This window comes from Panthera onca, chromosome X, assembly GCF_046562875.1.
Source record: "Panthera onca isolate mPanOnc1 chromosome X, mPanOnc1 haplotype 2, whole genome shotgun sequence".
Lineage (NCBI taxonomy): Eukaryota > Metazoa > Chordata > Mammalia > Carnivora > Felidae > Panthera > Panthera onca.
The window spans coordinates 120235996-120250973 of NC_138357.1; the positions used below are offsets into that span (position 1 = coordinate 120235996).

The 14978-nt window shown below is 49.0% G+C and overlaps 1 protein-coding gene across 1 annotated transcript in view; it reads right to left on the bottom strand.

The window, feature by feature from the left end:
• Window positions 1–14978, bottom strand: part of PRPS2 (phosphoribosyl pyrophosphate synthetase 2) — a 35824-nt gene that overhangs the window by 7907 nt on the left and 12939 nt on the right. Inside the window, exons 3-4 of the mRNA XM_081793369.1 lie at window positions 4732–4830; window positions 3738–3862 (exon numbers count right to left, since the gene is read on the bottom strand). Coding sequence (XP_081649495.1) covers window positions 3738–3862; window positions 4732–4830 — 224 coding nt within the window. The remainder of the gene's footprint in view (window positions 1–3737; window positions 3863–4731; window positions 4831–14978) is intronic.

Consider the following 14978-nt stretch of genomic DNA (forward strand, 5'->3'; position numbering starts at 1 on the left):
CTCTTAGTTCCAAAACAAATACCAGATGGAAGAAAAACTGGAACGTTAAAAAGGAAAAGGGCAATTTACTTTCAAATATATGAATTCGTGGGAGAAGAAAGATCGACAGAAGGGTGAATTCTTCCTAAACCCAGAAGCCATAACGTGAAAAGGAGATAAATGAGTACAGAAGAATGTTCTAAAAGTGCTGCAGGGAATAAAAATGCACCAAGGCAAGAAATCCTGCCTCCACAAAACTCCTAATGAGTCAAAGGAAAAGGCCCTCAGCCAATAAGACAACACAGGAAGGTACGAATAGGCCGAATAGGCCATCTTGGAAAATAAACATGCCAGAAAGCATGCTTGACCTTATCCACAGCAACCAGAATTAACAGGAAAAGAGGCCATATTATCACTATCTGGTTAATAAAGTCACCGGCATTCATACTTGGGACTGTCGACCGGTCTATCTTTTGTGAAAGACTTGGCAACTGCCCTCGGAACGTATCCTGCTTGCAAATGCGTACCCAAGGTAGGAAGTTCGTGCTGTAGGAGCGCGCGTCAGAGTACAAAACAACAGTCCCTACAAGTGGGGGGGGGGGGGGGGTCATGTTAAAGGAATTAGGACACATGCACACAAAGGACGTACCCCTCAGCTCTAAAGAACGATGAAGCATTTGGGGCGCCTGGGTGGCTCATCGGTTAAGTATCTGACTTTGGCTCAGGTCATGGTCTCATGTTCGCAAGTTCGAGCCCCGCGTCGGGGTCTGTGCTGGCAGCTCGGAGCCTGGAACCTGCTTCCGATTCTGTGTCTCCCTCTCTCTCTGCCCCTCCCCGCCTTGTGCTCTGTCTCTCTCTCTCAAAAATAAACAAACACATAAAAAAAAAAAAAAAAAAAAAAGAACGATGAAACACTGCTAAGACCGAACAAGGAAGTGGAGTGGAGACTGGAGACTGAAGAACTGTGCACAGCACATCACCCTTTGTGTCAAATAAAAAGGGAGACGTGTGCAAACAAAAGAATTCTGAAACTGGGAAGAACTGAGGTCTCTAAAGAAGGAAATGGGGGACGTTACCCAATTTGAAGGTTTGCTAACAGCACGTGTATTTTTAGACTCTCTATAAAAAACAGCATTGGGATAGGAAAGGCCACACAAATTTATGGAATCTATTCTTTTGGTTGATCAGCTGCCAAAGTCTTTTTTTCTCTGCTTAAGGAAAAGGAATATGCCAGACACAAAGACCACGTATTACACGATCCGTCCATACGAAATGTCCAGAGAGGCAACACAGGAAGGCAAGACAGAAAGTAGATCAGGGGTGGCTGGGGGGAGCGGGAACACGGAGTCACTGGCTGTGGGTACAGGTTTCTTTTTGGGGTGGTGAAAATGTTCTGGAATGTGACAGTAGTGAGGGATACCCTGAATACGCTGAAAACCACTGAGCTGTGCACTTTACATAGGTGGATTCTGGGGCACCTGGGGGGCTCAGTCGGTGAAGTGTCTGACTTCGGTTCAGGTCATGATCTCGCGGTCCGTGAGTTCGAGCCCCACATCGGGCTCTGTGCTGACAGCTCAGCGCCTGGAGCCTGCTTCGGATTCCGTGTCTCCCTCTGTCTCTGCCCTCCCCTGCTCATGCTGTCTCTCTGTCTCTCAAAAACAAATAAACATAAAAAAAAAAACTTAAAAAAGCGGCCACTTGTTCAGCTCTGTAACCCTGTATCAGGCCGGAGGAGTCCCCGTATATGAACGCAGATTCCACGGCGGCACTTAATGGAAGTTTCCAAGGAAACCACAAGCGTTTCCAGCACGAGGAACTGCACAATGTCACTCCCGTTCCCCGGTGTTCTTAAGCTGACAACACTCGCTGAGCTTTGACCTGGAGGTCCCGGCTGAGGGCCCTGCTGCTGCCCGGCTGGGGTCTCTGCAAGATAACTTTCTGTTTCTGGCTTTTATGTATTTGTGTCTCCTTCCTGTCAACGGCCACTTCCTGCTGCTGTCGGAGGCCCAGCCCCACCTGGTCGTCCCCTTCTCCAGAGCGGGGAACCGAACTGTCAAGACAGCAGCTCGGCACTCATCGAGGCTCTTCTGAGAATTAGGACCTTCGCTTCCCTGCGTGGCCTTTAGGACAGCTTCCCGGGCTCCTCATAAGCTTTTAAGTTTCATTCTAGGCCCCTCGCTGGGCTGCAGGTGGACGAGGGAGCCAAATGAGGCATCTGCATTTTAAAGACGTCCTGAAGGTCAACCGTCACAGGTCACTCTCCCGGCACATGTAGCAGCTGGTTGGCTTTTGCACTGGACTGATGGACAGAGCTCTTCTGCTCCTCTCCCTTCCTGATGGAGACCCCTACCTGGGCACTCAACCCCATGCCACCCTGTCTTCCTCTCCCAGTTGGCCGCCGCACACTTCTACAAGGTCAGCAAGCCTCAGGCCGCAGTAAAGCACCCCGTACCGAATCAACGTTCTATCATCGTCACCCTTCATCGTGAACTCGGTACCGACTGCTCCTTAACTCCCGGAGTCTGCAAAGCCCGCGAGATTTGCAGCTCCGTACCGTGCTTTTAGCACCACGTCAATTTCTGTCCAACTCAGTAATTTTACAGTCCGGTAATCGTTCCGTCACCCCCACGGTGCTGGCGGCCCGCCGCCGTGTTATCTGCACACACTGACTCTGGGTGGGCTGCACCCTCCCGGTTTTTGAACTTGGATCATCAGGCATGAGGTTGTCTTCAGTGCGGAGTGCTTACAGAGCGGCTGGGCTTGTGGGATTCTCCCACTGCAGGAGCTCTGTAGCCTGGGATCAATTTCTGTGTAAATTTTCTCAACATAGGGACTCTCCTGCCCCACATTGTGCGGGGGCGGGGCGGGCACAGGGGCAGGATGCAGAGTTTGACGTGTATCTGCACACGGCACAGGCTCTCAGTTTGATTTCTCACGGGTGGCTAATTTGTCCCCCACCTCCAAAGGCCTGAGTGAAGACTGTCTCCCTCCCTTCTCTCTGGAGACCTCTATGGGGACAGCTAACACTTAAATTACCAGCCTCTTCCTGGATCTGATACCCGAACCCCCAGGCCACTCGAGCATGGTTTTCAGCCCTTCTTCACTTCCTGGTCCCGGATACTTCCTTTGTCCTCGGTGCTCGATAGACACAGTTTTCTTTTTTAAAATTCTGTTCTACTTTGGCTCCCACTGTCAAGTATTTGTAGTAGGAAGGACTAGCTTAGTCAATCGTGTTAATTAAAAGCCTTATTTTCCAATGAAGCTCATTACTTTCATAATCAGAAAAACGTAACTCAGGGCGCCTGGGGGGCTCAGTCGGTTAAGCCTCCGACCTCAGCTCAGGTCATGATCTCACGGTCCCGGAGTTCGAGCCCCGCATGGGGCTCTGTGCTGCCGGCTCGGAGCCTGGAGCCCGCCTGGGATTCTGTGTCTCCCTCTCTCTGCCCTTCCCCCGCTCACGCTCTGCCTCTCTCCGTCTCTCTCAACAATAAACCTTAAAAAGAAATTTGTTTAGGAAAACATAACTGAAAAAATACCTCAAGTAAAACATGTTCTTTGCTGGAAACAAATGTGTGTGCGTGCTTCTCTCATGGAGGAGGAGATGTTAAAGTTGACGGCACTCATCTCTGCAAGACTGTAGACCCCTTACTCATTCATTTACGAAAATAGAGCGTTAAGTAATTTAAAACACGTGCTTCCTTACCTAACACGTTAAAAAAAAAAAAAAAGGAAAAGAAAAACGACGCGCACTTGGCTACCTTTTGGCTCCCCCGGCGTCAGGTGAAACTATGATACAGTTCTTCCACTCGGCGATGTTCTCCCGGATCCACTGCAGGACCGCGGGCTCCGCGTACAAATTATCCACGGGGATGTCAAAGAATCCCTGCGGAGAGCAGTAAAACTTGAATTTTGCATTCAAAAGAAGCCTTTTCAGCAGACTCCCTTCTCTGAATTTTAACAGAATTAAATCAAAAGACAGATATGTTCCAGGAGCCTACTTCAGTCCCATCCATTATGTTTGGAGACACATTCTATTATGACTGCCTGTATTCTTTTTTTTTTTTTAACGTTTATTTATTTTTGAGACAGAGAGAGACAGAGCATGAACGGGGGAGGGTCAGAGAGAAAGGGAGACACAGAATCTGAAGCAGGCTCCAGGCTCCGAGCTGTCAGCACAGAGCCCAACGCGGGGCTCGAACTCACAAGCCGTGAGATCATGACCTGAGCCGAAGTCAGACGCTTAACCGACCGAGCCCCCCAGGTGCCCCCTGCCTGTATTCTAAGCAATAGGAGAATGGCTTTGCAAGGGAGTGAAGAGATTTGTTGTGCCTCAAGCACCTTATTATAAGCTAAATGTTTCACGTTTGCTGTATTACAGAGTAGGTACAGTACAATTCGGCCTGTTTCATAGATAAAGGAACTCAGTTATGAAGAGGTTAAAAAACATACATTACAACTCTGCCATTCTCATGATTGTCGAGAAGCTGAGATGGAATTATACAGTTTACTACCAAGAAGCCATTCCCACCGCCCCAAAACTGTTTGGACAGAGGTTGGTGGCAGAGTCAGGTGATAACTACATTGAACTATAGTCCCAAGTTCAGTAAAGACGAAAATCCCAGAGAGCCACCGTATACAAACGCGACCACGAGTAACGTTACCTCCCTCGAAAACAGTTGAACAGAATCAGGATTTAACCACTTGCACTAAGCCCCCGATCACAACCGAGGGCAAGAAAGAAAAGGCGGGAACCTGGATCTGAGAGGCGTGCAGGTCCATGGTGATGATGTGATCTGCCCCAGCCACTGACAGCATATTGGCCACAAGTTTCGCAGAAATCGGAGCACGGCTCTAAAAAATAAAGGCATAGATTTCATAACAGCAGAAGAGAAGGGAAGAGATAATGTGAACAAAATCAGCATTAACCACTTAAAGTCATTTAAGACTTTAATCATTTACATTAATTAATTCTTAATAACAAGGAAGAAACTTACATCATAACAACAAAAGTTCTTCATTCCATTTATTTCACCCAATGTTACCAGCTTGACACTGTGCAGCGAGAACAAGTATCACAGAAGCAAACAATGAAACAGTCGGTTAAGCATCCAACCTTGATTTCAGCTCAGGTCATGATCTCACGAACCGTGGGATCGAGCCCCATGTCAGGCTCTGCACTGACCATGTGGAGCCTGCTTGGGATTTTTGCTGTACTTCTGTCTCTGCCTCTCTTCTCGCTTCCCTCTCTCTTCTCTTTGTGCTCTCTTCCTCTCTCTCTCAAAATAAATAAACATTCAAAAAAAGGAGAGAGAGAGACTGGTTATCATCAGAGGCCCCTTGGAGGAAACTGCTTTTAAGGTGTGGCCAGCAGAGGGGAGAAACCAGTGTTCCAGAAAGAGCAGCACGTGTGACGGCACCGAGGCCAGGAGGTCACATCTGGGGACTGAAAGCTGGGTGGCCACAGGCACTGGTCCAAGAGGGAGTGTAAGGGAATGCTGGCAAGGGAGGCAGGGGCCAGCTGAAAGCCAAGGTCGGGTCTTCAAGAAGACTTGATATACTGCAGCTGGAAGCCGAATGCTGTCACGAATTACTACACGAAAACCAGACTGAAGAAAGAACAACTTCAGGTGATTAAAACTTTGGTTTTTCAAGAAGGGATGCAAGGTGATTTATTGACACTGTATCCTCTTTAAAGTTACCTAACTTCTCCATAGCTGTAGTTCCGCCATCATAAATCCTGGCCAATAACTGTCTACATCAAAAATTATATAAAAGACTACACAGAGACTGAAGCTAGGAAAAGAGGTCAGCATTTTACTGTAAACAGGAATATGCTCATATACCAACCCCTCAAAAAAAAAAAATATATATATATATAAGCTTAAAAGATTTCATTCAGACTCACCCAATGTTATGTCAATTACACCTCAAACTGGCAACAAGAAAACATTTCAATCACAATAGTAACAAATGAACCATCCCTACAAAATACACAGAGTATAGAGTAGATTCATGTAAAAGCATACACGGGAAGGAATTACATCATAATGTCAACAGATCATGTGTACTTTCTCTGACACACCATACTCTTAAAAAGCAAACAAACATTACTTTATAATAACATATGGTGGACATTCGTAACGGGAATCCCCACAAAAATGGAGTCAGGAGATTTGGGAGGGGGAGCTTTCCCGCCCTCCCACTCCTAGTCAATTGCAGACACAACCAAAGGGGCAGATGTGACCTTGTACAGACTTGACCTTGCACATGGATACTGCTCTGCTACTCCAGAAGGAAGAGGTGCCTTCCCCGTGCCCAGGAAACAGTTCAGAAAATGAGAAGCCACCACTCTTTGAACCCCCAGTTTCCTCCAATGGACTTTTAGTTCCTAAGAGCCCCCCAACTCCCCCCTTGTCTCCTTCAAAAGCCTACCTTTCCTTTATGCCCCGGACTTGCCTACAATCTTGTCACAGCTTCTTTCTTCGCAATTCTCTTTTATTCCTGAATAAACCCATCTGTTGCTGGTAAAATAACTAGCAGTGTCTATTTTTTTGTATATTTATTTATTTTTGAGAGAGCACAAGTGGAGGAGGGGAAGCCAGAGGGAGACACAGAATCTGAAGGAGGCTCCAGGCTCTGAGCTGTCGGCACAGAGCCCGACATGGGACTTGAACCCATGAGCCGTGAGATCATGACCTGAGCCGAAGTAGGATGCTCAACCGACTGAGCCACCCAGGAGTCCCTGGCAGTGTCTATTTTTAAGGTTAACGTTACTTCGTGAGCAGAGGGGAGATCCAGAGAGGACCCCCGACAGCTGCGGGGCGGGTGAGCAAACAGGCGCACTACCCACGGAGCAGGTTCGGCCACTGGCCACCAACAAAATCCAAAGGCAGAGGGACGAGCGGTAGTGAAACAAGAAAGGGATTTAGTTGAGCGAAGCCACCACTGGGAAGACAGCAGACCAGCATCTCGGAGACTGTCTGCAAAGTGCCAGGAACACTTCTAGGTTTAAGTAAGGCAAATGCGGGGCAAAGGTGGGGGGTACATGCAGGTGGGTAGTGAAGGTCAGGGCAACCAATCATTTGTCTTGGGGTCCATCACGGGGGTCTTGCTGGCACAGGGAGGTCCTTACTGCTTGAGCAGTAAGTTTGGGTTCCCATCAGGGGATGCTGTGCCCTCAGGGCGTTCTGCCCGAGTTAAGAGAGAAGCTGGAGGGGCGCCTGGGTGGATCAGTTGGTTGAGCGTCAGACTTGGGCTCAGGTCACGATCTCCCGGTTTGTGAGTTCGAGCCCCGCGTCCGGCTTGCTGCTGCCAGCGCAGAGCCCGCTTTGGATCCTCTGTCTCCCCCCTTCTCGCTGCCCCTCCCCCACTGATGCCCTCTCAAAACTAAATAAAACATTAAAAAAATAATAAAACAAAAGAGATAAGCTGGAGAGGAGAACTTAATTAGAAAGTAGACTGAGGAAAGAATGCAGACGGTTGAAGTCCTCTTTCAGAACCAGGCTGGCCTTCGGTCTGATTTCATTTTCAAAATCAGACTTTCCACTGGAACTGCGCCTCCCAGAGCTGTGCGGGACTTTCATCCGATTCCTTCTGGAACCAGGCTGGCTCCCGAAAACCCTCTAAGAAATGGGATCCCAGTCACCGAAATGTTTTGAGCGCTTTGAGGACACCCACTGCCCTGCCACCCACTGGGACTCTGGCCGGTTTTATGTTTAAGCACTATGGGCCCTCCACACGCACATTTATAAATAAATGGACTGACTTAACCAGAAGTAATTTAGAACTCCAATGGCCACTATGGGGAACTTTCAATCTCCCCAAACTTAATTTTCTCAAAGCTGAATTGGACAACAACCATGGTTCGAAAATGACAAAACTGAATGGGATTTCTATTTTAATTGGTATTTTGAAGCTTCCAAACACTCTCGGGAATGTAAAATTGCCTCTCTCCAAGATACAATTTATAAACTGAAGGAGGCAAACAATTAAAAAGAAAAAAAGGCTTCTGAGGCCTCTTCTCCACCCCGCACCCTCCCACCACCAAATATTCAAACTTAGTTTCGTTGGGCGAAACTAGCCCAGTGGGAAAATCCTGAGCAGGATTTAGAGAAACAGACCCCTACCCTTTGGCAAGATGCTAGAAAACTTGCTGGAAATCGCCAGTAAGCAATTATAATGGCTTTTCCTAAGCCTGTTGACTGGAACAAAATTCAGGCTTATACACAGAAGCTTGATGAATCCATTCACGATTATTATAATCGACTCCAAACTATCTTTAAAGAAAATTCTGGTCTTCCTTTAGGTGCTGAATCCATCGGGGTAACATTGAAGTCCATGTTTATGAATCACTGCTCCAGGATCTTTCCCCTTTCGTTAAGATGACCAGGATGGGATGGGCAACTGACCACTTCAGATTCGACTAACCTGGCAAACTAGCTTGCCTAGGTGAGTCACCTAGAAGAAAGAGGGCTAAAATTTTCAATGTTCAGCTCCAACAGATGAAGGCTCCTAAACAAAACCACAAGCGTAGTTTCTGCTACCGTTTCCTTTCCAACGTCCTAATTCCCCATGATGGGTGTAGACAGCAAGATGGAGTCACTCATGTCAAGCAGGAGCCTGTATCCAGCAATGATGCCAACAGTTAAGGGCACTGCAGCTACAAGATTGTCACCAAGACCAGCACCAGCTGACACCCCAAAGCCCCTAACCCGCAGAAGCAGAGTCTGATTTGATAGTCACCCCCCTAGGGGTCATCATGGTCTCCTGGGTCCTCAGGATGGGGGTCCCGGGGTCCCAAGGGTGTTTCGTCCTTGAAACTTAAACTATTCATGGCTTTGTCCTTCCTTATTAGTCTATTAGCTAGCTCCTCACCCCTTTGCTGTTCCTAGTCTAACTGCGGGATGGTTCTCATCAGTAAGGTAGGTACCCGTGCAATGGGCGCCTGGGACACGAAGGGCTTTGCCCTTTTCACCATCGTTTTTAGGTATTTACCAAGTGCCCGGACCTTTCTTTCTTTCTTTTTTGCAACCTACTGGCTGCAATTCACAACTTCTGAACCGTGTGCGGCTCTATTTCCCACTTATACCTCGCATGCGTATACAGGTTTTTCCACATTTTCTGTTCGCGTGTTTCTGCCAAGTTCTAGGCTAACTTGGCCAGTAGTGGCATTTATCTTTGCAATGTCCCCAAACGGTTTAATCCTTCTTAACCTTCCAAGTGCCTTTCCGAGGCAATCTCCCCTGGTCTCGGCTGTGACTCAGTTCCCTGCCGACCACGCCAACTGTCGCGAGCACGCCGTGAAGGCGCACGCACGAGTTGGGTCTTTGCGCAGCGCCAGCTGTGCTCGGTCCTAAAGCAAGGTGAACGTAATGAGAAAGCGGGTTCGGGATTCCAGACCCAGTGACATTGGAGCCCGTGATTAACTTGGCCTCTTCCCCGCACACGGCGCAGGACCTAAGAGGAGGCACGCGACGATCGAGATAACACAGGCGGTAGGAAGTGAACGAGGCCGCCGCGAAGTCCGTGTGCGGGCGCACAGCTGAGAGGAGGCCCTGGGCCGGGTCCGCGCTCGGCCCTCCCGCTCCTTCTGTTCAAGCGGTGGAGGCTCTCCGCTCTCTTCGGCCGGAGCCTTCGGCGGCAGCTCCCTTTTCAGGCGCTCAGGGTCACGTCTGCGGGGCCCGACCACTGCAAAAGCCCTCCCCCTTTTAAAGGGATTTGGTCAGTCCTGGGCACCTGCACCCCTCCCCTGCTTCTGCTGCTGATCGGTTCTGGGGCGTCATCAGCCGGTGCCGGTCTCGGGGAGAGCTCACCGTTGTTAGTACCCTCAGCCGTTCGTATCATTGCTCGACGCAGGCCCCTGCCGGACAGGAGTGACTCCGTCTTGCTGTCTACAGTGGGGCTGCCAGGAGCTCCAGGTGTTCTTCCCAATCATCCCTCTTGATCAGCTCGCAGCAACGACTATCCAGATTGGGAAGAAGTCTCTGTCGTTCCCGACACAGCTGTAAATCAGCCCCTGCCCCGGAGCGCTAAAACACTTCCAACAGTGGGGGTCTCTGGTCAACCTCAACAGGCTCCCATCTCCGAACCGGCTCCCTTTTGTCGAGGCCCTTTTAGAGATATACACCCTTTCTTCCCTGGTTCCTCCACCCCTCCCTACTCATTCACTGGGCCCAGATTTCTTAGAAAAATATGCCGGAATTTCTCTCTCCCAAAAGAGGAAAATAATTCTAGAATTTGAGAGTAGTAACCAAAACAGCCAACAGGGGGAAATCGATGACCCGTTGGCATCTTTTCCTATGCTCTGTCTCTGATGGCACTGTGGCAGAGGCTGGGGGTACCGATCGCTGATCATTTATTCCTACTGGCTCAGCTACCGTCCTCTTTATGGGCAAAGTCTTCAACGGACACCAGCAGAATCCACAGGGTACCTCCCATCAAGATTCAAACTGATCCCTAGAATTAATAGCCTACACACAAAGAAGCCTTTCAAGGCATCATGCCCACCGCAGAGGATTACAAGGCTCAGGGCCTCATTATCCCCTGCACTGGTCCCTGTAACACCCCAATTCTACCTGTGAGAAAACCCAACGGCCAAGGACAGAACTCTATCCAGGACCTCCGAGCACTGAACAGCACCGGGGTCCCGTGGCACCCCACTGTTCCCAACCCTCACGGGCTACTGACATCCATTCCCAGGGATCTGTTCCCATATGCCAGTTGATAAGGATAGCGAGTATCTTTTTACCTTCATTTGGGAAGGATGGAAAGACACCAGGAAAGTAATGCCCCAGGGTTACACAGAGTCCTTAACCCTTCACAAACCTTAAAAAATGATTTGGATGACACAAAGTTTTCTGCCGGCACTATCTTGTCACAATACACAGGCCCTTTGCTTCTGTCCCCGTTCTCAAACCTCTACATGGGAAGACAACATCCACCTGTTAAAACCTTTGGCCTTAAAGGGACATGAAAGTCTCCGCAGACAAAAATGACAGTTTGTTCAAACTCAGGCTTTGATATTTAGGGTACACGATCCCAGAACACAGACCAGATTTGGATCCAGGTAGACTCTAAGGCATCCTCAATTTCTCCAAAGCTAAAACTAAGTGCCAATCACAAGGCTTTCTTGCACTGGCTGGCTATTGTCGAAACTGGATTCGGAACGTCCCTCGCACGGCTCAGCCTCTGTGTGCTTTACTAAAAAATAACAAACCTAACCCTACTATTTGCAAAGAGGGGGATGACACAGCCCCTTGAGACTTGAAAGCGAAGTCCACCAAAAGCCCCTGCCCTCAGACATCCTAATTAGCAACCTGCCTTTTTGTGAGCAAGAGGTGAGGGGATGCCCTCGAGTCCTCCCCCAACATCACCCCAATGGGTATTACAGCCAACCAGCCCCTCTGGCTGGGGGACAGTCCCCTTGCCCCAGGGTCATTCCTGCCACTGTCCTCTTAGTCCAGGCCACTGATGAAATAGAAAGAGCAAACCTAATAGACACCCCTGCTAACTACTCCTCATCCAAGTAACTCTCACTGCGAGAGCCTTACCTGGGCCACCTTCTCCCCCCTCCCCTGATGAAGCCCCTCCCAAGTGCCTAAGGCTGACAGATCGCCTTTGGACTCTGGGTGACAACTTACAGGAAACACCTCTCACCGATACACACTTTTCCCAGCTTACTAAGGGTTCTTAAAGAATAAAAATGGGAGGGGCACCTGGGTGGCTCAGCCAGTTAAGTGCCCGACTTCTTGGTTTCGGCTCAGGTCGTGATCTCACAAGCCGTGGGTTCAAGCCCTGCATCGGGCTCTTTGCTCTCAGCACACAGCCTGCTTGGGATTCTCTGTCTCCCTCTCTCTCTCTCTGCCCCTTCCCTGCTCATGCTCTGTCTCAAAAATAAACATTAAAAAAAAAAAAAAGAGTAAAAATGGTAAATACCATGCTGGACATGCTACTACAACTCCCTTTGAAGTCCCTGAGGCCTGTCACCTTTATCTTCAGCTACTTCGGCCAACAAGGCTCACTTACATGCTCTTACTCAAGCCTGTATTTTAGCCGAGGGCAAAACCACAAACATTTATACTGATAGTCAGTATGCCTTTGGGGTAGCTCATGATTCTGGAATGTGACGGCAGCAACAAGGTTTCCTTACCCCCAGCGGGGATGAGATTAAAAATGGCCCCTGCATCCAACCTCTATTGGGTACCATACTTTTGCCGGTAGCTCTGGCTACGAAGGTTCCCAGGGGTTCCAGACGCGACCCCCTGGGGGCCAAGGGATACCACCTTGCTGGTATTTCCACGTGCTGCTCTCAAGGAGACTGACACCCAGACCTCTGGCATGTTCCAAAGGGACGTTCTTTCAAATGACAAATGAGAAAAGTTGACCGGAGATGCCCAACAATTAGCCCCAGAGGAGAGTCAATATCTGGAAAACTAACAACTATCGGTTGAATAAAGAAAGCAAACTCGGGTTTGGACCAAATCACGATCCGGTCCTCCCGGAAATTCTAAAGCTCCCTCTATGTCCCGCCACGCACACATTCAACCATCGGCGTACTGACAGAATGATAGCATTCACGAACCCATATCGATGGGAACATATGAGGAAGGCCGCAAGAAGGGTCTGGTTTACTTGGCTTGTCTCAGTGGACCAACTGAGGTTTGGCAAATGGATTTCACGCAGCTCCCCCCATCTCATGGATAGAAGTATGTTTCAGTCACGGTTTGTATGTTTCCTCACTGGACCGAAGCGCCCCCTGTAGACAGGCCAGTGCCTCTTCTGCGGCTAAAATTTGGTGAGAAAAAATGACTGTGTCTCAGATCGTCCCCCTTTTGGAACTCATACATTGTCACCCTTGGAGACAGAGGAATGACCGTGCATTCTGGCCCCTCCCTCTTTGACCCACAGTTGATAAAAGGAGACATCGTCAGCACCGTAAAGGTCTGGTTGCTTCTATGAAACACACCCATGCTCTGCTAGAGCAATCTTTTCCTGGCGCACAGGAGACAATGATCTTAACTCCTCACACTTTGCCACCTGGAGGATCTGTCTGTGGGGAAAGACACCGCCTCCACGAAGAGTCTTCAAACTCGTTGGAAAGGCCCTTATCAGGATCTGTTCACCGACCCCTGTGCCGACGCTTAGGTCCATGTGACACATCTAAAGAAAGCCCCAAACCCTGACGGGACCTGCATGCCATCTGGTGACATGATTTCCTGGAACCGAAGCCGACAACATCTGGGGAGACTGCTTTCCCAAGCCGTCTGGCCCAGGCCTGTGTATTTTTTTCTCACTGTCACTTCTTTTGAAGAAAGAAAATGCCCTTTATCAGCATTTCCCAATCTCTTCCAAAGGGGGAAACCTCTTTTGATGATGACCTTTCCAGCAACCGCCTCATTACGATCCGGTGAGCGTTTCCGAAGGGTTAGGAAGCTCAGAATCCACAAAAGCCATTCTTTTGTCTAAACTAGGAACGGACTCTGGATTCTTATCCAGATTCACGGTTTCTGAATCCACAACTTTACGGGCTGTTACTGACAACACACAAGGCTCTAAACAGCTCTTCTGAGAGAACAACAGGGTTTTAAAACGTCCTTAAAGTGTTGCTATTCTCGCAAAAGGGCTCACTAACTACTGCTTCATGGTTACAGGTGGGCCCTAGGTTCCCAAATGCACTCGGTTCTGTGTGCTCTTACAATAGTTCACGATTTGGGTGCATAGCCACCTCAGCAGATGACTTTCGGGAGGCAACATGACCCCGGGATGGCCTTCACAGCGAGAAACCCTTCTTCCCTAAGTCCAAACAGGGCCTGTAAATATCTTCAGACCCAGGGTTCTGGTTTAGAACCAACATACACTTTGGAACGGTCACGTTGCTTCTGACCGTGCACTTGCTGTCTATCAATCCCCCGCAGAAAGGATGTGCCCCCTAAGCTGATGCTGGCTCAGTGCTCACCGTCTTGAGAAGGTACAGACTTCAGATGGGAAAATGCCTGAGGGCTGTCCCTCCCAACCCTCCCTGTTGCTCAGTGTGGCTTAAGTGGTTTCCAACTGCTGTGTACTCGCCCGCCCTCCGAGGTGAGAACGTGACCACCAGAGAAGGTCCTTCCTGGCACCGAGAGATAAAACCACTAAATGCAGAGAACCTGACTGCTGATCTGCGATGCTTCCAAGGAAAGATCCTGATCAAAAGGGGGGAATGTGAACAGCAGTAATGGGAACCCCCACGAAAATGGACTCGGGAGGTTTCGGGAGGGGGAGCTCTCACGCCTTTCCATATGCCTTCTTCATTGCAGACTCAACGGGAAGAGGCAGACTCGACCTTGCACATGGACACTGATTATTCCACTACTCCAGCGGGAGGGAGAAATGTTTTCCTCATCCCTGACAACAGCTCCGCCGATGAAGAGCCACCATACTTCAAACCCCCAGTTTTCTCCAACTGACTTGAAGTTGTTAACTCATCACAACCCAACTACCCCCCTTTGCTCCTTCAAAAGCGTACCTTTCCTGTGTCCTCCAGAATTGCCTACTTTTGTTTGTTTAGTTGTTTAACGTTTATTTATTTTCGAGAGACGGAGAGAGACAGCGCATGAGCAGGGGAGGGGCAGAGAGAGAGGGAGACACAGAATCTGAAGCAGGCTCCGGGCTCCGAGCTGTCAGCACGGAGCCCGACACGGGGCTCGAACTCACAAACTGTGAGATCGTGACCTGGGCTGAAGTCAGACGCTTAACTGACTGAGCCACCAAGGTGCCCTGCCTACGTTTTTTTGTTTGTTTGTTTGTTTGTTTTTTAATTCTTGAATAAACCCACCTTTTGCAGTAAAATAACTGGTAGTTCTACTTTTAAGGTCAGCAATACATATATAACATGCACATACATTCTTTCCAACCTCAAAATGTGAACAGTGGAGGTTTCCAGAAAGTGAAAACATCTAATAACACAAACTCTACCACGTCCAGTTTTCAAGGCTTAGTTATCTGCCTCAATGACTGTGAGA